General features: G+C 43.5%; 1 protein-coding gene and 1 long non-coding RNA gene across 2 annotated transcripts in view; one reads left to right on the forward strand and one right to left on the reverse strand.

Annotated features, from left to right (window-relative positions):
- Nucleotides 1-26198, forward strand: part of LOC121450131 — a 94171-nt gene that overhangs the window by 2474 nt on the left and 65499 nt on the right. The gene's annotated exons all lie outside the window — the stretch shown is intronic.
- Cxcl17 (C-X-C motif chemokine ligand 17) lies at nucleotides 899-12722 on the reverse strand. Its single transcript, XM_041654905.1, has 4 exons — nucleotides 12622-12722; nucleotides 4000-4080; nucleotides 3335-3436; nucleotides 899-1586 (listed from the first exon to the last, which is right to left on the reverse strand). Exons 1-4 carry the CDS (start codon nucleotides 12692-12694, stop codon nucleotides 1489-1491), a joined length of 354 nt encoding a protein of 117 aa, XP_041510839.1. The 5' UTR covers nucleotides 12695-12722; the 3' UTR covers nucleotides 899-1488.

Genomic DNA, 26198 nt, shown 5'->3' on the forward strand with positions numbered 1-26198 from the left:
AGATGGGAATCTTATGTAGCCCAGGTTGGCCTCGAGCTCCTGAGCTTCTTGTCTCCATTTCCCAAGTTCCATGACCACAAGTGGGTACCACCATAGTTCAGTATTTATCCCACTCCTGATGCCAGAAGAATACTTGAGGAGTCTGTATACTTACAATTATAGTTTTCTCTTCATTAATTCTTACAACTTGTTGTCAGTTCACTTGTCTTAGATTGTTGCTTTGATCACTTTATACCCATGCTAAAAAGTAAAAAGACTGATGTCATTCTATTTTTATAGGCTCAAAACCCTTGAATTGCAGCTGAGATCCTTCATACCATCTTTATAGCTTTGAACTGTGTTTCTACATTTATATCTCTTGTATTGCATTAGAAACCCACAGAATGAAGTAATGGGGATGATGCTGATGATGGGAATCATAAACACTGATTGATGTCTGTCTAGATGCTAAGAAAGCACAGTTTCTAAACCTTTATTATTGTTAATCAGGCAGTATCTGATTCAGTGCTTTACTTGCTTTCTATGCCACACTCAGACATTGCACCTTAGAATGGTGAAAGAATAAAAATCAGGCAATGGAGAGAGAAAGAGGGTCAAGGAGGGAGAAATGCGTGTAGAATCTGGGTTAGGGTTTTGAATGACCAGGGCAAAGGGTGACATCTGGATTGAATGTGAGTGGTCAGACCCCTTTAGATTGAATTAACTGATATTCATATACCATATATTCATATATATATGCATTATGTATGTATTTAATTATTTTCTTTGCTAATTTTCCTATGGTCAAGTGAGATCAATAGGAAGCTGAGGTTTCCTTGATTTTTTTAGGGTGAACAGAGGTATAAGTGTTATGGTGTCGAAAACCAGGAGCTAAACACCAAGATATTGCAGGGTAAAATTTATTCATGGCTGGGCCTAACTTATAGCCCCCTCCTTAGGAGTAGGAGAATGTAAGTGGCCCTCAGCTGCAGCAGAGAGAATCTTCTATAGGTCCTTCATTACTTCTGCAAGCAAGCAAAGCTTAAACAAAAGCAGAACTTTTTGCTATTAACATTTAGCACTAACATATTGTCAAAGTTTTTGACATTTTGATTGGCCAGTTTCAGAAAGCCTGTCAAATATACCAGGTTTTTCAGAAGGTCTTTGTGGTGTGTTGGTTTGAAAAAACAGTCTACACAATAGGAACATGAAACTTATTTCACCTAAGAAATAAAAGTACCAACATAAGATTCTGGGAACAGGTTTGGGAGCTGAATAACAAAAGGAATGGAGGCTCTGTCATTTTTAAATTATTTAACCCATACTGAAATCAATAGTGATGAGAGAAGATGACAGTAGAGGGCACAGTAACCAATATGCTGGGCAGTGCCTTCTGAGAGCACTGGGATGCTGTTGGTGAGGATGGGGTGGGGAGAGCAAGAACACGCTCTAGGGTTGATCACCTCTTTTCCACTGAGAGTGTCCACTTGAGAGAGTAGAGTATCAGAACTATAAGGGCAGAGAGAAACTTGCTAGTTGACATCGTTTGAGAAATTGCTGGCAGGTTCTGGAGGGCCTCTTTGGCTTCCGGTGGTGCTTTTGGTGTCCTAGGGCACAAACAAAAGGATACTGTCATAAAAACTTAAAAATACTTTGTTTTATTTTTATTTGTGTGTGTGTGTGTGTGTGCCACTTATGTGTGTGTGCTGTGGGGGTTGGAATAGAATTTCAGAACCCCTGGAGCTGGAGTTCCAGGTAGTTGGGAGCCACCTGACATTTGTGCTGGGAACCAAACTCTGGTCCTCTGATTTATTTCAAGACAGGGTTTCTCTGTGTAGCTCTGGCTGTCTGGAACTTGCTCTGTAGACCAGGCTGGCCTTGAACTCACAGTCTGCCCCTGCCTCTTGAGTGCTGGGATTAAAGGTGTGTGCCATCATTGCCTGGCTACTCTGGTCCTCTGAAAGAGCAGTGAGTGCTCTAAATGGCTGCTCTTTTTCTCCAGCTCTTTTAAAAACATTTCAAAGTTTATATGTAAACTTTTGAAATTATGAGATGCAGCTGGCTGTGGCAGTGTGTGCCTACAATCATTGTAGCACTCAGGAGGCAGAAGCAGTATGATCTTTTAAGTCTGAGGTTACCTAAGCTACAAAGTGAGTTCCAAGTCAACTTAGGCTAGAATGGAAATCTATCTCAAAAAGCCAAACGAATTGGACGGTGATGGCACACACTTGGAAGGCAGAGACAGGTGGATCTATGTGAGTTCAAGGCCAGCCTGGTCTACAAAGTAAGTTCCAGAACATCCAGGGCTACACAGGGAAACCCTGTCTCAAAAACCAAATAAAAGTTGGGGTGGGGTGGGGCAGAGAATGGACAAATCAGAATAAAAAAAATCAAACAGGGGTGGAAGAAATGGCTCACCAGGTAAGGCATTTGCCAAATTTTATGACCTGAGTTCAGTCCCAGAGACTAATATGGTGGAAGGAGAGAACTGAATCCCAACTCTCTTCTCTGACCTCCACACATGTGATACTAACATAAACACACACACACGCAGTAAAATGAAATATAATACTTTAAAAAACATGTTTTATTTTGTGTGTGTGTTGGGGGTGGGTGGGTGCACATGTATGTAGAGTTGCATTCATGCCATAGTGGAAATTTGGAAGTCAGAGGGCAGCTTGCAGTAGTCTGTTCTCTCCTTTTATCATGTGGGTGTCAGGGATTGAACTCAGGTCATCAGATTTGACTACAAGCGTCTTCTGAGCCATCTTTCTGGCCCTTTATTTACTTTTTTTGTATAATAACATTTTAAAAAAGACTGTGGGGATGGAAAGATGGCTCAGCAATTAAGAGCATGAGTTTCCCCTATAGAGGCCTCAGGTTCAGTTCTCAGAACCCACATGGTGTCTCAGGAAATCTAATTACCTCTTCTGGTCTTCAAGGGCACTGCATTGAGATTAAATACATGCAGGCAAGGTACCCACACACATAAAATGAAAACAAACAAACAAACAGAAAAACCAATTGCCAGATGAAAGAAAAGCCAAAATCCTGTTCCACACTGACACTGGTGTCATCTTCAGAAATCAATGGGCAGGTCACAGCCTCTCTATCTCCCTTTACTTTGATAAATGACACGTTCTAGAATCTAAGATTTTGGTTAAATCTCTTTAGTTTCAGAACAAGTCTATCCTAATGCTTTTGTTCTTTCTGTTTTCCTACAAGTTGGTATTGAATAGAAAGGGGCTGGATGATGCATGTGTTTATTTTGGTCTTCTTGGCCTTGCCTCCATCCCTAGTGAGTTCATAGAACTGAGTGTGGTATAAGGAAGAAGGCCATCCTCTTGAAACTTACTGTTTTTTTTCTCGCTGTCCTTGACATGATCACAGGGACACTGCTTCTTTGGTGATTCCAGCACTGGTGTGGATTTTCTCTTCGGGGCTCTCAGGAACCAATCTGTAAACAACAGGCGACTTCTTAGATGGGAAGGTTGGTACGTTTAGAGTATGGACTTGGCTGGGGAAAAGGGTCAACGGAGAACAACGGAGACCTCAAGCTGTGTGAACCCCTGGGTTTCTAAGTTGTTTTCATGTGACCTCTGTGGGCAGGGATTTGCTGACATGTTTAGAGGAGGCCTTAGGATATCCCTGTGGAGAGTGAAGAATGAAAAAATGGGCTCAGGTGTCTTTTTAGGCTGACATTTCTTCTGCTTTCAATCCTTTCTATAAGGAACATCAGCCTAAGACTAGAATACAAGATGCTTTTGGGGAACCAGGAGAAAGTAAAACCCTTTGGGAAGGTACAGGAAATTTGGGGGGAAGCATTGGTGGGGGGCACAAAGATCCTGGTAGGAATCTAGTTCCTGAGTCCTGCTCATGGAGAAAGCAGGTGTTAGTGCCACCTCTGGTGGGATGCTGAGGCTAGCTCAAACATCTGTCCTGGCCTCAGAGGGGCTTATGGGAGATGAAGGTTTTGGGTCACTATAGTGCCAACTCTGTGGTCAAGGCTGAATTACTGACCTCTGCATTCACACTCTTGGCCGCCTTCCTGGAGCCACCTCCCAGAAACCTGGCGTTGGTCCCCATGGCTTTTGGCGACCCCTGTTGGAGGCATATGCGGTTACTTTCAGACACTGGAAAAGGACAGCTCTCTGTGACCCTATCCTCCAGAGTTGCCCTACTTGGGTACTTAGATCAGCACAAGCTCTGTTTCTCTGTGTCTCTGTCTGTCTGTCCCACCTTCCTTTGATGGGCTCTAGGGTACTCCAAAAGAGGAATACTGTAAATGGATAAGGAACTGAGACTTAAAAATCTAGCCTAAAGGCTGGGGAGATAGCCCAATGGTTAAAAGCAAATTCTGCTCTTGCAGAGAGAACCCAAATTTGATTGCTAGCACCTACATGGTGGCTTGCAATTGTCTATAACTGTAGTTCCAGGGGATCCAGTGTCCTCTTCCGACCTACACAGGCACTCATGTACAAAGCAAAAATAAATAAATCTTAAAAGAAAAATGATTTGGGATTCCCCTCTGTATGTTATGAATATGTTTTATTACCATTGGTAAATAAAGAATCTACTTTGGCTTATGGCAGGGCAGAATATAACTAGGCTGGAAGAAATATATAAAGAGAGTAGGCAGAGTCAGGGAGATGCCACATAACTGCCAAAGGAGAAAGACGCCATGTAGCTGCCCAAGAAGCAAGAGGTAACAAACCATGAGCCTCATGGTAAAATATAAAATAATAGAAATGGGTTAATTTAAGATGTAAGAGTTAGTTAATAAGGAGCCTGAGCTAATAGGCCCAACAGTGTTTCTGTGTCTGGGCAGCTGGCAAATGAACAAGCAGTCTCTGCCATCAGAAAAAATCAGGCCTACTGAAAATTTTAGCTGAGAAAGTGAAGAAAATAGCTTCTGAATCTAAGGGAAGACATGATAGGGTTATTGAGACTGCAACCCCCACATCGTTCATTAAAATACTGACAACTTAGATGAGAGCAAGGAGCAGCAGATAACTTTAAACCAAAATTTCCACCTGACCTCCAAGTTGCTGTGTTTGAATACACAATTTCAGTTGCTTATTAAGAGGACAGTATTTGTGTTTGTTCCTCTGGTACAGACACATTGCATCCAAGCCTATGTTATTTGATTCTACAACTTCCATATATTTGAGATAAGGTCTTTCTATGAGGCTCAATGTATATCTAACTTCTGGCCTTAAGTGATCCATCTGAATCTGCTTCTTTGTAGCTGGGATTATTGGTGCTTACCACCAAGCCCACCCCTAAAATATGTTTATGACAACAGAAGATGAAGGTTTAAGTCTGGTGATTGGCTTAGCAGAGAAAGGCACGTGCTAACAATCTTGACAACCTGAGTTCCATCCTTGGAACTCACATGGTAGCAGATTGTTGACTCCTGTGGGCATCCTCTCAGACTGTCATCCATTCCCTGTGTGTGGCATGTGCACCCACCCAAAGAAAAATAAATTAATTAGATAGAATACAAAATTTGTCATAGGGTTTCTATTGCTGTGATAAGAGACCATGACCAAAAGCAACTTTGGGAAGAAAGGGTTTATTTCACCTTACAACTCACACTTTATTACTTCTTGAGGGAAGGCAAGGTAGGAACCCATGTTTGGAACCTGGATGCAGGAACTGATGCAGAGGTCATGGAGGAAGGCTGCTTATTAACTCGTTCCTCCTGGCTTGCTTAGTTTGCTTTCTTATACATCCCAAGATTACTTGCCTAGGGGACTCACCACTTATAGTGAACTAGGCCTTCTCACAACAATCATTAATCAAGAAAATACCCTACATATTTCCTACAGGCCAATCTTAAGGAGGTTCTTTCTTAAGAACAGAGGTTCCTTTTTTTCAGATGACCATAGTCAAATTGACAACAACCAACCAACCAGGCTAAAATTATAAAAAGATAAAGGCTTATAGATTTTAGAATCTCCAGCTAGAACTGGGACCACATGACAATTCCCTAATTTTAGTTAGTGATATTTCCTGTTAAAATCAATAGCAGATTGGGAATCTAAGTGTTTGTCTGGCATGTGCGATAGCCTGGATTTGATCTATAGTACCATGAAAACAATCAAATATGCCTTCATATGTTTCTTATTTTGTTTAAATTATTCTTTCTCTGAAACAGGGTCTTCATAGTATAGCTGGGGTTGGACCTGGACTCCGAATCCCCCAGCTTCCACCCCTGCCAATGCCCAGCTCATTTTTGTTGTTGTTTTTGGTTGGGAAAGGGTCTTGCTGTATAGTCCAAGCTGTCCTTGAACTTTCGGCAATCTCTCTAACACTGATTCCAGATTCCAGATGAGTTACTATGCTTGAATTATTCTTGTGTAATTTGTGACTTTAAATCTGTTATGGACTGAATGAACTCCATCCTCCTAAATTCACACATTGAAGATCTAACCTCTACTTCCTCAAAATGAGTATATTTGGAGATAGGGTTTTAAAAATGACAATTAAGCTAAAATAAGGCTTTTGTGGTGTTCTTTAATCCAGTATTATAAGAAAATGATCCAGGTGTGGTGGCACATGCCTTTAATCCCAGCACCAGAGAGGCAGAGGCAGAGACAGGAAAATCTCTGTGGGTTCAAGCCCAGTTTGGTCTACAGAATGAGTTCCAGAACAGCCAGGGCTACACAGAAGAAAACCTGTTTCCTGTCTCAATGCCCCCCACCCACCAAAAAAAAAAAAAAAGACCTTAAAGATGTGTACACAGCAAAAAACCATGTGACCGATGATACAGTGAGATGCTAGCAGAATATGTCCTCTTAAAACCTCTGTGTTGGGGCTGAGGAGACAGGGCAGCAGGTAAGAGCACTTACTGCTGTTGCTCAGGGCAGTTTATAACCTACTGTAACTCGGGTTCCAGGGGACCTGACTTCCTATTCTGGCCTCTGGGGCACTGCAGGCATATGGTACACAAACATACACATGGGCAAAGCATTCATATACATCAAATACAATAAATGAATCTTTAACCCTGTCTCGAAAAACAGAAACAACAACAAAAAAAGCTTCTATGTTAGAATCCTAGTCCCTAGTGTGATTGTATTAGGAAGTGGGGGCTTTGGGGGCTAATTAGATCATGAAAGTAGAGCTCCCAGGAGTGAGATTAATACCTTTGTGGAAAGGGACCTCTGGGAACCTTTAATTTGCAGTGTATGAGAATTGATTGTCTGCACACAGGGAGATGACTCTTACCTGAATCAATCATACCAAAACCCTAATCTCAGAAGCTCTACTTTTGGAACGATGAAAAATAAGTTTCTGCTGGTTCTAAGAGATTCAGACCTTCTGGTACCTCAGTTTTAGATTTCCAGTCTCCAGAAATGTGAGATAAATCAAATTTGTCCCTAAAGCCACCTCAGCTGTGGTAACTTGTTATGACACTCCTAATGAATAGAAACAAACCTTTCTCCTCCACTAGCCTCAGAATCCGTAGATCAGCTCTGACAGAGCTCACTGTTCCTGGCACAGGGTAGGCATTTAGTAAGTGCTTGTTCAGTAGGTGCACAGACAAGCGTTTGGAGAGGGTTCTGTTAGAGATCATCAGGTTCAGTTTGGGTCTCCTCTCCCCAGACTTGTGCCCTTTTTGTCACACAGATGGGTGGTGTTGCATCATTTTCCAGAGCCTTTTTTCAACATTCTCATGTGATGTTTTGAGCACTATTAAAATAATTTAGATGGGCACAGCCCTTGCTTCTTTTTTTTTCTAGCATTTTCTCCTTGAATGGCCGCTATTCCTCATTTCAGCAAGAAGCCATAAAATATTAAAGCCAGAAGAAATCTTGTAGATGACTTAGTTGAATTCCTAAATATAGAACTTTAAAAATTCTTAGTGATTACATTTAGATATTTAGAAATTGTAAGTGTATTGGAAAAAAATTTGAAAGTACAACAAACTCCATTATCATCATTTTATTTTGAGGTAAGGTCTCGTAGTTCAGGATAGTCTTGAGCTCACTACAGAAGTGAGGATGACCTTGAACTACAGATCCTTCTGTTTCAATCTCCCAAGTGCTAGAATTAACAGGTGAGTGGTGTGGTGCCGTGCTCAAGATTACACATTTATTTAAGATTTTTTTTTCTGTTTTTCGAGACAGGGTTTCTCTGTGTAACAGCTCTAGGTGTCCTGGAACTAGCTCTTGTAGACCGGGTTGGCCTTGAACTCACAGAGAACCGCCTGCAGCTGCCTCCCTGAGTGCTGGGATTAAAGGCGTGTGCCACCACTGTCCAGTTAATTTTATTTTTTTAAAGATTTATTATTTTTTATGTATGAGTGTTTTGCCTGCATGTATGTGTGTGCACCACATGCATGTCTGATGTCTTTGGAGTCTAGAAAAGGGTGTTGATTCCTGTAGTTGTGGATGGTTGTGAGCTGCCATATGGGTGCTGGGAATCAGTCCTGGGTTGTATACAGGAACAGAGTGATTTTAGCCACTGAGCCATCTGTTCAACTTTTCCTCTAGATTTATTTTATAAAGTAGCTTCATCTTGTGTGGAATTATGAATGTCATGTAGTCTTAGTATTATGTCCATCTTTACTCCCTCTCCTCCTCTCTCTGTCTTGGTCTCTGTCTGTTGAGTAGCCAAGATTAGCCCAGCAGGCTAGACTGGGATATTTTCTTTTCTAATGTGTTAAAATAAGCATGTTATTATTAAGGCCATAAAAAGCAAATTTATGTTTCATCAAAAATTAGTCTTGGTAAACACTTGCCCAGTGAACTTTCTATCCAGATAGATCTGGGGCTCCCTATAGGCTCTGTCACTTAACTGTATGATGTATACTTCTTGGATCTGTGAGTGTCTGACTTGTAAAACAAGGATAAGTAATGCCCACCTTGCTGAGGAATAAATGATCTGTGAATGTTCCATATCCAGACATCTGTTCAGGATATGAGTTGTTGTTGTCACTGAGGACTGGTAGTTGTTTTCTTCTTTTCTTCCCTTTCCCCTCTTCTATAGCTCCCTTCCCCTTTGCCCCATGTAGTTCAGGTTGACCTCAAACTTGATAAATAACTGGGGATAAACTTGAACTCTTGATCCTTCTACCCCAGCCTTTAGGTGCTGGGATTTCAGGCATGTGCCAACACACTTGGCTTCTAGTTGTTTTTCTGAAGACAGTGATCACACCACCTGCAGCTCCAGCAAAGGGCATATTTCAGCCCATGAGAAGAAATAGGGATCCCTGGAGGTGGCTTATTCCATGGACCAGGAAAATATAAGATAAACCTGAAACCTCTTGTGTCAGAAAGTAAGGAACTGCCAAAAAATAAAAATGATGGAAACAGTAAAACCCTGTGGAAACCAACCTGAAGGACAACATGGTAACATAATAAATGATGGCAGTAGTTGGGTTAAAACCCATGAGTGTCTGACTCGGGGTCCATACAGCTATAAACAAGTAGGTGGATAACTAAAAGGAAGAGGGCCTGGAGAGATGGCTCAGTGGTTATGAGCACTTACTGCTTTCACAGAGGACCTGAGTTCAGTTCCCAGCACCCACATCGGGTGGCTCACAACTGCCTTTAATTTTTAAATTAATTATTGTTTGTGCATGTGGTGTGGGTGGGGGAAGCGTGAAACCAAAGCACATGTGTGGAGCTTAGAGGACAATTTGTGGAGTCTGTTCTCCCCTTCCACAGTGGGTATCGAACTCAGGTCTCTAGACTTTGACGGCAAGCACATTTACCCACTGAGGCCTCTTCTCTTGCTAGCCCTTCTGTAATATTGTTGCACTAAGTGAATAAGCAGAACTTTATCATGAGAAAACACTGGAAAGCCCCATACTGAGAGCATTTTACTTTTCAGTACTCTTCAAAAATATACCAAGAACTCCCAGGAAAGAGGAGGAAGGACAGGAGCTGCCCTAGTTTGGAGGACACCAAGGTGACATGACAGTTTTACTCACTGTGAGTTCTAAATTGGCTTCTGGACTAGAAAATGATGTTAGCAGAATAATTAGGACACTTTGAATATTTAAGAGATTAGCCAATGTTACTGTGTTAATGACAGTTTCCTGGTTTTTTAAATTTTAATTTTATGTGTATGGGTGTAGAGTCTTTCTCTGTCCTACCTGCTAGCTTCCAAATAATGGAAACTGCTTATTAATTATGAAAACTTGGCCAATAGCTTAGGCTTGTTTCTAGCTCACTCTTATAATTTAAATTAATCCATATCTTTTAATCTATGTTCTTTTATGTGGCTTAGTTTCTTTTATTTTGTAAGGCCCATGCTGCTTGCTCTATGCCCCCTGGTGTCTCCTCACGACTCTGCCCTTTATCATCCCAGCATCCTGTGTGCCTGGAAATCCTGCCTAGCTATTGGGCATTCAGCTTTTTTTTTTTTCATTAAACCAATCAGAGTGACACATCTTCACAGTATACAAAAAGATTATTCTTCAATATATGGGTATTTTGTCTGCATGTACATCTGTGCACCACTGGTGTGTCTGGTGACTTAAGAGGCCAGAAGAGGGCATCAGATCCCCTGGGACTGGAGTTACAGACATTTGTAAGACACCATCGGGATGCTGGAATCTGGACCCAGGTCATCTGAAAGAGTGGTCTGATTTTAACCTCTGAGCCATCTCTTCAGTCCCTCCTGTTTTTAAAGATTATTATTTTTTGTGTGTATGAGTATTTCATGTTTGTTCATGCATGGTATGCATGCTATGTCCACAGAGGCCAGAAGAGGGCATTGGATCCCCTGGGACTGGAGATCATAGGATTGTGAGCAGCCATTTGGGTGTAGGAATCAAACAAAGCCTGGGTTCTCTGGAAGAAAAACCAGTGCTCTTAACTCCAGAGTCATCTCTCCAGCCCCCATTACATTTTGTAAATACAAAATGAGATCACAGTGTATTTATTGTAACACTTAAAGCAGTGCCTGCAGTACAGGATTTCTTAACACATGTCAGCTATTACCATAAGTAATATAATCAAGTAATATTACAAATAGGGAGTAATCTATTATAAGTAATTTGTTCCCAATTTTTAAAAATACATTCTTATGTATTCTTTTTGTCCTTCTCCCTTTTCAAACCAGCTCAACTTTACTTACACATCCAGGATGCATGGGGTTCTGTGTTTAATACACATACTTACACTAACAGCAACAAGGAAAAAAATATTGCCATCACAGCTTGGCATAGAGTCATAGAAATGAATCATTTTGATCTTAGAAACCAGAGCACTTAGCTAATATTTGCTGAGTGCTATACTGCATAGTGTGAGGGTTATGGAAATGATATATCAGTTTGTGTCACCAAGGTGATTAAGGACGGAGAACAAGTAGAAGGTGTACCCTTAAATTGTGAGGCAGACTATGATACGTGCAAGAGTCTTATTTGAACTGAGTATAGTCAGCAAGGGGAGAGCTGTGTGTAGCTGAGGGAGGAATCAGTGGAGGAGTGGGAAGGTGTGAGCTTTCGAGCTGGATATGTGAGTAAAGCTGAGCTGGTTTGACAACATAGGACGTGTTGGGAATCAGCAGTCTAGTCTGAGCAGAGCATAGAGTGTATCTTTGTGAGTGGAGGAGAGTGGACTGGAAAAGTAGGTTGGGACTAGAACTTTGAGTACATGGGGACTCTAGCCCCGTGTCCATCATAGTGATAGGGATGCCTTCCCTTCCAGGATTGTAGAACCTAGCAATTTCCAAAGAACTTTCTCTAGAAAGGAGAGAAGTTGGACATTGTAGAAGACAGGTGATCCTAAATTTAGGATTGCTGCTGAGTTTGCCACGAGTTATTTCACCCTCAAATAGCCGAGGGGCTGAGAGGGATAGTATTCTCAAGTAGAATGATACATGGATGGAGATGATCTTGCTTTTGTGTGGTGGTTCTGTGAAGGGCTGGGTCATATTGGCTCTGATGAAAACCGGAGCAGATTCAGAACCACTACTAAGGTCTGCTTCCCCCAAGGCAGACCATTTTAACAGAGCACAGCATGACCAAATGTCTGCATGGCCACTGCCTGGTGATAGGACTGTCCAGTTTGTGTCATCAGTGACTTAACTGGCAAGCTCTAGAAAAATAGAAAACTCTTAATTTCTTTAATTTCTACCACAATCTCTAATTGAGACCTGAGGAAATCTGTGACTTTTCTAGGAGAGGTTAGGGAAGGAAAGTGGGTCTGGTCTGGGCTGTGTGTATGCATGTGTGTATGTTGCCAGCTTCAGTTGCACACACTTTGGCAATGTTTCTTAAAGTTCACAGACTCTTTGGGATAAGTAGGGTCCTTCCTTTTTGTTAATGAGGATACTGACACTGAGAAAGACTAACTTAATTGCTCCAACTTGTAGCTAAAAGAATACTTTAATGGGTATGTTGTTCGATTTGCCACATTTCCTACTCCATTTCCTCCATTAATATCAAATTAATTTTTGGTATGTGCACATTATAGGTGAGGTACAAAGTAATCTTGAGCAGGGCATGGTGGCACATGCCTACATAACACTGGTACTCAGGATGCTGAGGTAGGAAGAGTGCAAGTTTCAGGTCAGCCTGGGCTACATATCAACACCCTGTCTCAAGGGGGAAGGAGGGAAGAGGAGGTAAAGAGGAAGGGAGAGAGAGAAAGAAAAGAGAGAATATGATTTCATCTTGTTTACCTGGATCTGGTCTGCTGGAGACTGTGAGCATGGCTGGCAGCAACAGAAGGAAGGCAGAGACTAGAACCTTCATTGTGGCTGTTTGTTGGTGGTGTTGTTGCTTAAAGATGGTGTGGAATGGCTTGGGTGGGGTGGTGTCTACAGTTTAATCCCATGCCAGAGTACCCATTAGAAGGCAAGAACAAGAAGGCGGTGCTGGTGATGCTGGTAACAGATTGGACCAGGTGCTTTACAGGAATGTGGGAGGCAAAACCGGTCAAACAAAAGAAACACAACACTCTGGAGAACCAAGGAGTGATTGAAAGCTTGGCAGCTGTCCTTAACTCCTCACCCCCTACAGTGTTATGATTTTGTTGTCTTAGCTTTTTTCCAACACTTGAATTTCCTTGTACTTTTTGACTGTTTATAGCAAGAAATGGGGCACTGCAGGGTGGCAGAAGAGAGGCTGGCTGGTGTGTCTCTTTTGTTTATCCACTCGCAAATACCTGCAATGGAAGTACTTCTGTCTGGGTAGTTTCTCTGTATTCACACTGTTGGCAGTTCTCTCCAGTTCTCTAACCATGTAAAGGGGAAACAGAGCTGGAGTAAGAGGAGGCAGTTCAAATTGGTTGTGGTGGTGTATGTCTGCAATTTCAGCACTGGGGAGGACGAGGAGGACCTGAGTGTGATGACAAAACCTATTTTAAAAAAAGAAGAAAAGAAAGAAAAACAAACAAAAATGAAGGGCTGGTGGCTGATGAGCTAATTGTTCTGAGCTCAATTCCCAGGACTCACAGAGGAAGTAGAGAACCAATATGTTATCCTCTGACCTCCATACTCACTTGGTGGCATGCACACTCCCTTCCCTCATAAATAAATGTATTGAAAATGAAGAGATGTGATGTAGCTTAGTGATAGAATGCTTGTCTAGCATGCACATGGTTCCAGGTTTGGTTCTCAGCACAACAAAAAACAAAACAACAATAAACAAGCAAAATTAAAGGCAATTATCTTTGCTCCAAAAACCCTTCCCTGGAGCAGTGGGAGAAAACTAGGCCTCCTCTTGCTCATCAGAAAGTTGCTATGGTTCAGTTGCTTCAGTCTACAGGACAGGGGATTTGTGGGGGATCACCAGAGCTTCAGATCCAAGAAGGCTTGAGGAGTATAGGAACTCTTGAACTGTGTTTGCCTACATTGGTGGGGATCTTGGTTCCAGTCTCTGGAAATGGTCCAAGGCAAAAGGAGAAAGCTGATAATGCTCACAGTCAACATTGAGGTGATTGTGCCAGCCAACTTCCTGGCAAACATGCACCTCACAAAAGAGAGGAATTTTATTTCTGGCTTGCAGTGTTAGAGGTTTTATTCCATGGCCAGTCTGTCCTGTCCCTCCAGAGCCTGTGTTGAGATGCACATCATGGAATGAGTGCACAGTGGAGAAAACCGCTCACATCCTTAGCAGCCAGGAAGCAAAGCAGACAGTGAGAAACAGGACTCTAATATTTTCTTTAAGGCTGTATACCCCACGACGACCTCATTATTTTCTATGAAACTGTCTCCTAAAAGGTTCTTCTGACCTCCCAATAGGCTAGCTACCAGGTCTTTAACTCACAGGCTTTTGGGAAGCATGGAAGATCCAAACTATAACAATCTTGAACACATCAGCACTAAATTTGGTGTCTATACTAGAGACTTTAGGAATGTGTCAAAGAGAGGGATTGCTCAACTTGAATGCTGGGTGACATTTGTCAGGGTTGAACAGTGAACAAGGAAGTCTTTCCTAGAGCCTTTGGGAATGAGGGAGTGTATGAAGTTGGTCCTGCAAAAGAAGTGAATTGATAAAATGATTTTAAAAATAGAATCTTAGTCTACAGCTAAGGGTGACTTAGAATTTATAACAGTTCTGCTTCTGCCTCCTGCATTTAATTTTTTTCCCCATTTCTCTTCTCCAGTTTATCCTAGCTCAATACCATGCTGAGGGTTGTGTTAGGTAGTGAGCACTCTCCTCAGACTGATAATTTGGTTTTAGTCTGATACCACTGTCTATAGACAGCCTCTATTTTTAGGAGGCTGACATTTAGTCAGGGGACAGCATGTACTCCATAACCCTGAGATACAAATGGAGTCACCTTCACTAAGGACTGAGATGGTAATTAGGTAAGATTTGGTTTTCTAAAAAATTATTTATTTATTATTTTTGTTTTTTTGAGACAGGGTTTCACTGTAGCTTTGGAACCTGTCCTGGAACTAGCTCTTGTAGACCAGGCTGGCCTTGAACTCAAAGAGATCCACCTGCCTCTGCCTCCTGATTGCTGGGATTAAAGGTGTGTGCCACTACTGCCCAGCTGAGATTTCTTTTTAGTTTATGGATAGGTGTTTCACCTGTATGTATGTGTACCATATCATGTAGTGCCTGAGGAGACCAGAAGAGGGCAGTAGATCTTTTGGGACGGAAGTTATAGACAGTTGTGAGTCACCATGTGGGTGCTGAGAATCAGTCCAGGCCCTCTGGAAAATCAGCCAGGACTCTTAACTATGTTTCTCTAGACCCCTATTAGTTTTAAATATTTAATTTGTGTGTGTGTGTGTGTGTGTGTGTGTGCGCGCACACACACATTCCATATTTATACAGATTTTGGAAGAGGTCAGAAGAGAGCATCAGATTTCCTGGAGCTGGAGTTACAGTGTGAGCCACCCAATATGGGTGCTGGGAACTGAACTTGGTTTTCTGGAATGGCAGCAAGCACTTTTAACCATTGAATCATCTCTCAAGCCCTGGGAGCTTTAAAAAAATTATAAATAACAACTTGTTTCTGTGCATCTTTGTCACAAATAAATTTGAATTGATGGATATGTAAATGAATGTGGGGATAACACAAGAACATACCTTTTTATATTTTAGCTAATAAAATCATTTAAAAATTTTAAAATTTAACTAAAAGAGAATTACATCCTTTACCCCCTATTCTCTTTTCTTTCTTTGTTTCATTTCTCTTTCTTTCTCTCTCTCTCTTTCTTTCTTTCTTTCTTTCTTTCTTTGTGTTTTGAGACAAGGTATCACTCTGTAGTTCAAGCTAGCCTTGAACTTGGGACGCTGCCTCAGCCTCCTGAGTGCTGCGTTTGTAGAATCATATACCACTTCATTAGGCAGGGTTTGAGCTGGGTCTCACAGGAGAGGTAGAAATTGGGCTGGTGGAGGGCAGAGAGCAAGTCAGTGCAAAGGGTGTGTGGGCATACAGAGTGGATTGGGTGGGGTCTTTGGGGACAGGGGCTGTTGACTTCCTTTTTATTTGAGTTTTCTGAACTCAACAGGGCCTGGTACCAAGGAAGTACTCTGCAAATGTTTAATGAACAAAGCAATAGCTTTCCAACCCCTTAACTTGGTCTGATAAGATAGGAAGTTTGTGAAAATTCAACCTATTGAAAGAAAGAAAATCTTACTGATAGACATATGTTCACACAGAACTTCATTCAGCTGTCCATCACTCCAACCTGTGTTGAGGCCACTGCAAGATCAGGGAGCTCTCCCTCAGTTCTCCTCAGGTCTCCTTAGTCTGTTAGATCAGGGAGCTCTCCCTCAGTTCTCCTCAGGTCTCCTTAGTCTGTTAGATCAGGGAGCTCTCCCTCAGTTCTCCTCAGGTCTCCTTAGTCTGTTAGCCCCTACAACCCTAGATCCTGACTGCTGGTCAGTTCCGTCTGCTTTCTTGATAATGAACACTCTTAAGACAAATGGAATTTTGAATTGGGTTCCTTCAGTAGCCTAAAGCTCTGAGGGCAGGAAAGCATCTGATTTTGTTGCTCCAATGCCCAGTGGATTGTGAGTTCAAGGACAGCCTGTGATATAAAGAGTGAGTTCTATAATTTTGAACAGTTTGGTGTCTGTGGAACACCCAGGTTCCAAGCCACGCTCTAACAATGTCGCCCTTGAAATCACCATGACAGGTGTTTTCAGACATCTAGCCCTGCCTGAAGTTCCAGGAATTGTAGGGATCCAGGGCATGGTCTCATCTTGTGCTCTCTCTTCAGTCCTGGTCCTGCTCTTGGCAGGCACGGATGCCAGCTGGTACCAGAGAACACCCTTCAAGTGTCCCTCCATTTCCCACCCGCCACTTTCCAAATGATATAATCCGAAGCTCTCCTATCACCTCCCCGTGCCCAGGTGAAGTGCAGAAACCAGAGCAGAAACCGAATTCTCGGAATGTCTAGCCAGAGTCGCAGTGCGGCAGAACTGCCGGCTTCCCCATCCTGGACCATGTTCCTAGTTAGAGCCGAATCCCACATCTGCTGCCTCTTCCCATCTGTGCTGTGGGCAGCCCCAGACCTCTTTGCATGCATCTTTTTTATTTTGTGAAACAAATCTCACATCATAGCTTAAACCAATGATTCTCAACTTTCTGATGCTGCGACCCTTTAGTACAGTTTCTCATGTTGTGGTGACCCCAACAATAAAATTATTTTACTCCATAACTGCAATTTTGTTACTGTTATGAATTGTAATATAAATATCTGATAGGCAGGATGATCTTAGGCAACTCCTGTGAATGGGTCGTTTGCCTTCCCCCGCCAAGAGGGTCCCAACCTACAGGTTGAGAACCACTGTCTTAAACTGACAGAAGAGCACAGGGGTTTCAGATTACATCACTTGGAAAGTAGCACTTGGAGGGTGTTCTCTGATACCGGCTGGCTTCAGTGCCTGCCAAGAGCAGGACCAGGACTGAAGAGAGCACAAGATGAGACCGTGCCACAGAGAGCCAGTGCCCGGGATTCCTACTTCTCTTTCTTGGCACTTCAGGCAGGGCTAGATGCCTGAAAATGCCTGTCATGGTGATTTCAAGGGCGACATTGTTAGAGCGTGGCTTGGAACCTGGGTGTTCCACAGACACCAAACTGTTCAAAATTATAGAACTCACTCTTTATATCACAGGCTGTCCTTGAACTCACAATCCACTGGGCGTTGGAGCGCGGCTTGTAACCTGAGTGTTCCACCAACACCGAAGTGTTGGGAATTATAAAACCTTCACTTTCTGGGCCAGCAAAATGGCTCCTCAGTTAGGGCTTCCATCACTGAGCCTAGGGACTGGACTTTGATCTCTGGGACTCGCATGGTGAAAGAAGAGCTGCCCTGCAAGTTGTCCTCTGGCCTCCGCCGGTGCACACGTGCACCTGAAACAAATAAAAATGTAACGAAGAAAAACACTTCTTTTCAAATGTGACAGTGCCCTGTGACGTGGGCTGAGCTGTTTTTTTGACGTCATTTGCAGTTGATATGAGTGGTTGTGATTCTCTAACCACCTCTGTGACTTGGACTTCACCCTCCTACCAGCCCCCCCCCCCCCCCATGAGACTGGTTAAGAATGTTCTTACCAGTCATGGTCACAAGGTGGCAGCACTGCCTCACTGGTTTAAAGGGTAGACAGTGTGACTAGGTCAGCTGCTGTATTGAGTCCCTGTGGAGTGATAGACTTTTGATCCTGTGAAATCACTTGCATTTAGAGTTGGAAGACACTTTAGAGAAGACTCTTCAGACTTTAATGTGCTTACAACCACACAATAACCACATGGTTACTGTTCAAATACAGATTTTGATACTTTTAGTGGGACCTGAAATTCCCTCCCTCCCTCCCTCCCTCCCTCCCTCCCTCCCTCCTTCCCTCCCTTCCAACCTGCCTGGTCTCTTTGCTGCTCTGCTTTATCCCCTCCCATCTCCTTTCCTCCCTCCCTTCTTTCCTTCTTCCCTTCCTCTTTCTCCCTCCCTCCCTCCTTCCCTCCCTCCCTTTCTCCCTCCCTTCCTCCCTCCCTCTCTCTCTGCCTCCCTTCCAACATATCTGGTCTCTCTGCTTCTCTGGTCTTGCTGTGTTGCCTAGGCTGGCCCTGGACACCTCCACCCCTACTGCTGCTAAGACAGGAAATGCATCACTGCTGGTTGGTGGATCGCATGTTAAGCACCAAGGGTTTAGAGATCACTTTAGAGATGAATTTTCATTGCCCTGCTTTGATGTATGGATGAAGCGAGAATGAAGTCTGGAGGGAGAATCTGACTTGTCTGGTGTAGTTATGACTTTGACATACAACATTTTCTTTGTTTTTTAAGACAGGGTCTCAGTGTGTAGCTCTGGCTGCCTTGGAACTCTCTGTAGATCACAGGGATCCCCTGCCTCTGCTTCCCCAGTTTTGGGGTTAAAGGTGTGCACCACCATGCCCTGTCTGGCACTTTTTCTTTAAATCCAGGGTCTCCCTCTAAGTGCCCTCCTCACTGTCCTCTGTCCCCGTCCCCTCTGTCATGGTCAGCAGCTTCTCTGGTTTAGAGCTCAGAGCTCCTCTTTTCCCCTCTGATCTTCGCTCAGGTGTCATTTGATGGCTCCTCTACCCCAAACCTACAGTGGCTCTTTGGCAATCACAGGCCTCGTTCAAATATCTCTGACTAGTTTTCATAGCCCTGCGACATATAGCTCCACTTTAGCAAGCTTGTCTAACTTCTGGTTTCTCAATCACATCTTTCTGTCACAGTGATCCCTGCTCCTTCCCCTTTCCTAAACTGTGTTCTGTCTTCTTATGCCGTGGGTTCTGGAGTCAGACACAGTAGTTTCTGACCGCAAGTGCACCATCAGCCTTGGCAAGCACCTTCCTCTCTGAAGTAACCCCGTGTGCTGATTGAGATGAATAAATGGGAAAAAATTCAGGCTCCTTCCCTGAGAACTTCCAAGTCAGCGTCTACAACAGTAACCAGTCCCTGGCTCCCTTTGCTTGTATCTGTTTCCCTAACCCTACTGTTTAAATGCCCAATCCTAAACCCTCCTTTCTCTGGAAATGTTTCCCAGCCATTCCTGACCCAACTCTTTTTTGTTGTTGTTGTTTGCTTTTTGAGATGGTTTCTCTATAGCTTTGGAGCCTGTCCTGGAGACCAGGTTGGCCTAGAACTCACAGAAATAAACCTGTCTTTGCCTCCTGAGTGCTGGGATTAAAGGCCTGTGCCACGACTGCCTAGCCTGACCCCACTCTTTTGTGAATTATTTCACCCAAGTATTAGCATCTAGTGTGCCAACCCTCTCAAGAGACAGTTGAAATATATTAGCTATGTGAAGGGCAGTTTTTTAAAAGTTTATTCATTTATTTGTTTTACATCCTGCCCACAGATTCCCCTTCTTCCTCCTTCCCAGTTTTTCCCCACCACTTCCCCTCTCCTCCGCCCCCATCCACTCCTCCTCTGTTTCTGTTCAGAAGAGGGCAGGCCTCCTATGGATATCGACAAACTATAGCATATGAATTTATAATAAGAACTAAGCACCCCACCTTGTATTAAGGCTGTGCAAGGCAACCCAGTATGAGGAATAGGGTCCCAAGAGCCAGCAAAAGAATCAGAGATAGCTCCTGCTCCCTACTGTTAGGAGTCCTACAAGAAGACCAAGCTACACAGCTGTCACATATAAGCAGAGGGTCTAGGTCAGTCCCGTGCAGGTTCCTGGTTGTCGTTCAGTCTCTGTGAGCTCCTATGAGCTCAGGGTAGTTGAATCTGTGGATATGTTCTTGTGGTGTCCGTGACCCCTCTGGCTCCTACAATCTTCCCCCTTTTTTGAACGATTCCCTGAACTCAGCCTGATGTTTGGCTGTGGGTCTGCTTCTGTTTTCACCAGTTGCTGTATGAAGCCTCTCTGATGAATACTGGGCTAGGCACCAATCTATGTGTATAGCAGAATATCACCAGGCATCATTACCTTGATATTTTCCCCCCTTTTCTTGCAGTTGTGTTTGGTTCTGTCTTGTTCTGTGGGCCATCCAGCCTCTGGGTCCTGGCCCTCAAGGCAGTGTCAGGGGCGGGCTCCCTACTGAGCTAATCTTCTTTTAGTTTTTTTTTTGTGTGTGTGTGTGTGTGTGTGTGTGTGTGTGTGTGAGAGAGAGAGAGAGAGAGAGAGAGAGAGAGAGAGAGAGAGAAAGGTTGGAAGTTATTTTAATGCTGCATCAGCTCTTTCTGCGATCCAGTGTCCTTCAGACCCTGGTAGATTGTGAGTACTTTAGGGCTGGCTCTCATCAGAGTCTTTCTTGATTTTGGTGTTCTCTTTTGCATGTAATGAGATATTCCCTTTCTGGGAGGGATTGACGAAAACAAATAAGTAAAAAATTTTAGCTGGACATGGTGGTGCAAGGCTTTAATTCTAGCACTTTGGTAGGCAGAGGCCAGTGAATCTCTGAGTTCATAGTCAGCCAGGGCTACTTAATGAGTGAGACCCTGTCTCAAAAAAGGCTAAAAATAAGGTTGTGTGTGTTTGTCTGTGACTGCAGATGCCTAAGGAGGCCAGAAGCATCAGATTCACTGGAGGGGGAATTTTGGGCAATTGTGAGCCACCAGATGTGGACACTGGCAACTGAACCCAGGTCCTCTGCAAGAGCAGCAGGTGCACTTAACTGCTGAACTATCCCTCCATCCTGATGAAATTTTTAATGAAACCCCCAGAAATGCCACAAGGAACCTGAGCACAGTGAGAACCTGAGCACAGTGAGAGTTGCTTCAGCAGTCACGTGATGGGAGATGGGTGCACTTTCCTATTTTGTGAATTTAGAGCAGAGTCTTTACCCTCTCTCTTCCGAAGACACTGAGGGCAGAACAGCAACTGGAGCTGCTCAAGGGAGGCCCTGTGCCTCTGACATGGGCTCTGTGGGTTGTGCTTTCAACCGTAGTCAGATGCAGTACATTGGTATGGGAGGCTGGATCTTTATAACAGAATTGAGTTCTTTCCTGTTGGTGGCAATTATAGCAATTATGTGCTGTGCACTTTCAGTGTAGCAAAGATTTCCCTGAGGTCTGGCGCAGAAAAAGAACAGGAAGACGGGGTCAGGCGTGACCTTCCCTTTTTCTTGGACAGCTGTTTGCTCAGTCATACCTTTCCCAACCAAGGGAACTTTGTCCTTTTCTTCTACCATGGGTCCCTACCAAAGTCCGTGTTTAGTTATCTCTGCTTAACTGGTTATGCTTTGAGAAGAGAGGCCCACAGAATGACTTCTCTGCTGCTTTCCAGGACTAGTTTTCACTGTTGGTTTTCAGTTCTGGATGCTTGTTAGAATCTGAGGCATTGAACTATCTTTCAGGGCCTGTGCCTGTCAGGCTCCAGTGCCAGCATGAATCATAAATTATTTCTCTGGTCCAGAGGAGAGGCATGGGAAGAAAGACATAACTCATATGGCTTTATCAGGAGGAAGATTTCGAGGGATTCCTCATGAAATCCTGACTTCATATCCTGAAAATTCACCTGCGTTTATTCTTTTTTTTTTTTTTTTTGATTTTCGAGAAAGGGTTTCTCTGTAGCTTTTTGGTTCCTGTCCTGGAACTAGCTCTTGTAGACCAGGCTGGCCTCGAACTCACAGAGATCTGCCTGCCTCTGCTTCCCGAGTGCTGGGATTAAAGCCTTGCGCCGCCACCATCGTCCAGCCTGCGTTTATTCTTCAAACAGCTTTTTTTTTTTAACTTTTTTTTTATTGAGAAAAGAAAAAAAAAAAACAAATTTCCTCCTCCTCCCAGCCTCCCATTTCCCTCCCCCTCCTCCCACCCTTCTCCCCCTCCCCCCACTCCTCTCCCCCTCCCTCTCCAGACCAAAGAGCAGTCAGATTTCCCTGCCCTGTGGTAAGTCCTAGGTCCTCCCCCCTCCGTGCATTTCTAGGAAGGTGAACATCCAAACTGGCTAGGCTCCCACAAAGCCAGCACATTACGTAGGTTCAAAACCCCGTGCCATTGTCCTTGGGTTCTCATCAGCCCTCATTGTTCGCCATGCTCAGAGAGTCCAGTTTTATCCCATGCTTTTTCCGTCACAGTTCAGCTGGCCTTGGTGAGCTCCCAATAGATCAGCTCCACTGTCTCAGTGGGTGGGTGCTCCCCTCGTGGTCCCGACTTCTTTGCTCATGTTCTCCCTCGTTCTGCTCCTCATCGGGACCTTGGGAGCTCAGTCCAGTGCTCCAGTGTGGGTCTCTGTCTCTATCTCCATCCATCACCAGATGAAGGTTCTATGATGATATGCAAGATATTCGTCATTATTGCTCTAGGATAGGGTCAATTCAGGTTCCCCATCCTCAGCTGCCCAAGGAACTAACTGGGGACCTCGGCTTGGGTATCTGGGAGCCACTCTAGGTTCAAGTCTCTTGCCAACCCTAAGGTGGCTCCCTTAACTAAGAACCGTGCTTCCGTGCTCCCCCATCCAACCTTCCTTCATCCCAATCCTCCCCCTTCCCCAAGCTCCCCCCATTCTCCCCCTCTCCCCCCTCTCTCCCCATCTCCCCTTACCCCCATCCCACCCCACCCCCAAGATGCCAATTTTCTCCCCGGCAATTTTGTCTACTTCCCATAGCCAAGAGGGCAACTATATGCTTTTCCTTTGGTTCACCTTCTTACTTAGCTACTTTGGGATCACCAAGTGTAGACTCCGTGACCCTTGTTTATGGCTAGAAACCAATTATGAGTGAGTACATCCCATGTTCATCTTTTTGGGTCTGGGATACCTCACTCAGGATAGTGTTTTCTATTTCCATCCATTTGCATGCAAAATTCGAGAAGTCATTGTTTTTTAACGCAGCATAGTACTCTAATGTGTAGATATTCCACACTTTCTTCATCCATTCTTCCATTGAAGGGCATCTAGGTTGTTTCCAGGTTCTGGCTATTACAAATAATACTGCTATGAACATAGTTGAACAAATGCTCTTGTCATGTGATAGGGCATCTCTTGGGTATATTCCCAGGAGTGGTATTGCTGGGTCCAGGGGTAAGTTGATCCCGAATTTCCTGAGAAACCGAAACACCGATTTCCAAAGTGGTTGCACAAGATTGCATTCCCACCAGCAATGGATGAGTGTTCCCCTTCCTCCACAGCCTCTCCAGCAAAGGCTATCATTGGAGTTTTTTATTTTAGCCATTCTGACAGGTGTAAGATGATATCTCAAAGTTGTTTTGATTTGCATTTCCCTGATTGCTAAGGAGGTTGAGCATGACCTTAAGTGTCTTTTGGCCATTTGAACTTCCTCTGTTGAGAATTCTCTGTTCAGTTCAGTGCCCCATTTTTTAATTGGGTTAATTAGCATTTTAAAGTCTAGTTTCCTGAGTTCTCTATATATTTTGGAGATCAGACCTTTGTCTGTTGCAGGGTTGGTGAAGATCTTCTCCCAGTCAGTAGGTTGCCTATTTGTCTTGGTGACAGTGTCCTTTGCTTTACAGAAGCTTCTCAGTTTTAGTAGGTCCCATTTATTCAATGTTGCCCTTAAAGTCTGTGCTGTTGGGGTTACACATAGGAAGCGATCTCCTGTGCCCATCTCCTGTAGGGTACTTCCCACTTTCTCTTCTATCAGGTTCACTGTGTTCTGACTGATAGTGAGGTCTTTAATCCATTTGGACTTGAGTTTTGTGCATGGTGATAGATATGGGTCTATTTTCATTCTTCTACAGGTTGACAACCAGTTCTGCCAGCACCATTTGTTGAAGATGCTTTCTTTCTTCCTTTGAATACCAAAACGTAAACTGAGGGAAAAATTCATTAGCATTCTGTCACCTAGCCTTCCACACTAAGGCCATCCTAAACAAAGGGTCAGGATATGCTAATGTCATTCTGCTCCTTCTTTGTAATGTGGTAGGACCCCTGACAAGAAATGTTAATTTAGCCTACTTGACAGAGCTGGCGTACAGAGCAGGAGGATAGGAGGATGTGACAAAATGGGCATGGATAAAAAGGTGGACATGACCACAATCATTCTCCTGGTTACCTAAGTAACAGAATGCTAATGAATTTTTCCCTCAGTTTATGTCCCTGTGTGGCAGGTGGAAACTGTGGCCTAGATTCTGGTTGTCGTACCATGTAGAAATATGAGCCTATATGTGCCAGACTCCAAAGGCATCTCATTTGATTAACCTGTGGTGTCCCAGGCACTGATAGTTTAAGAGTGCTCCCAAGATGGGTTAATGGGTGAAGACATTTGTCACCAAGCTTGATAATCTCTGTTGGATCCCCAGGACCCATATGATGTACAGAAAGAACCTCTTCCTCTAAGCTGTCTTCTGATCACCATAGGTTTGCTGGAGTTTGCTTGCCCCACCAAATAAATAAGATGAAACAAATAAAATAAAACGACGTTTCTAGGTGATGTAGTCATTTTATAGGGGAGAAGTGTTTGCCAAGTGCTCCAAGTTCCCCTGAGCAGCAGTGAAAAACCTTTTCATCCTGACTCCTCCCTTGCTGATCTGGAGGCACAGTGCTGTTCCTGTGCTACCTGGATGAAGAGCACAGCTTGAGCTTAACCATGAAGAAATATTAGATGAGCTCAAATGGAGGGTTATTAAAAAACTAACAAACAAACCAACAACTGGTTAATATACTTTCAGTGGGGGTAGCACCAGGGAACTAGAGGTAGGAGGCTTACAAATCCCAGGCCTGCTTGAACTATGTAGTGAGGCTTTGTCTCAAGCAAAAGCAAAACCAAAAGATTAAGCAGGGCATAGTAGCTCAGGTCTATGATCTCAGCACTTGGGAAGTGGCGGTGGGAAGATCAGAAGTTCCAGGCCCACCTGGGCAATTTGAGAGGAGCCTGGGCTAAATGAGACCTAAACAGCTCCCTCTACCCCCTGCAACAGCAACAATAAAAACCTAGTTTAACAAAAACACCAACTATATTAGCCAAAAACCTCATAAATTCCCAAGGGTTAGCTGGACAACTTCCAAGTCCAGCCTTAGCTTCAGAGTGATTTGTAGGCCAGCTTGGGCTACAAAAAGAGTCCTTGTTTCAAAAACAAATCAGACAACAATAGAACCAAAAATCCAAGTGCTATGGTCATGAAGAGAAAATTCTGAAGAACTCTTCCAGATGAGAGAAGACTAAGGGGACTGAGGATACAGCTCAGAGGTAGAACACTTCCCTAGAATGTGCCAGACCTTGGGTTCAATCACCAGGACTGTGAAGACAAAAACCAAATCAAAACAAAAATACCCATTACCAAAAATAACCTTAAAAGAGACAAAACAGTTAAAAACAATATATAATCTTAGGTTGGAACCTATTTCAGAAAAAGGGTTATTGGGTAAGGTTTGTAGATATGTATAGTTCTTTGTATGATACTAGTGACATGTATAGATTTTGAGAACCACAGTGTAGACACTAAAATGTTAATATTTTGGATAATTGAGTACAGAGCATATGAGAGCTACTTTTGGAATATCTTTAAGAGTCGGAAATTATTTCAAAATGTAACATTTAAAAAAGCAAGCCAGGGGCTGGGAGAGATGGCTCAGTGGTTAAGAGCACTGGTTGTTATTACAGAGGACCAGATTCAATTCCCAGCACTTACTTGGGGCTCACAACCATCTGTAACTGCAGTTCTAGGTGATCCAACACCCTATCTGGTAGCCTCTTCTGACCTCTGTAGGCACTGTATATATGTGGGTGTGATGGTTCCATGGGGTCATACAAGGATGGGGGACAGACCACCAAAGCCTATTACACCAGAAGTAAACTTTATTCCAGAAAAATTAAAAATTTATAAAAGAAATCTCCATGGAGCACAAAAAGCTCATCAGATAGCTGAGACCACAGCCAGAGATGAACTTGTAAGGCTGTGGCAAAAGACGGTTTCCAAA

The sequence above is a fragment of the Microtus oregoni genome, unplaced genomic scaffold, assembly GCF_018167655.1.
Source record: "Microtus oregoni isolate MIOR12 unplaced genomic scaffold, Mior012 000006F_ref0000085, whole genome shotgun sequence".
NCBI classification, from domain to species: Eukaryota; Metazoa; Chordata; class Mammalia; order Rodentia; family Cricetidae; genus Microtus; species Microtus oregoni.

Excerpts from the sequence above, each read along its gene's own strand:
- Cxcl17 (XM_041654905.1), bottom strand. The coding sequence starts at position 12,694 with ATGAAGGTTCTAGTCTCTGCCTTCCTTCTGTTGCTGCCAGCCATGCTC. Across the intron at positions 4,081-12,621 it reads CTCCAGCAGACCAGATCCAG|GGGTCGCCAAAAGCCATGGG; the intron begins GTAAACAAGATG and ends TGCCTCCAACAG. Across the intron at positions 3,437-3,999 it reads CCAAGAGTGTGAATGCAGAG|ATTGGTTCCTGAGAGCCCCG; the intron begins GTCAGTAATTCA and ends TGTTGTTTACAG.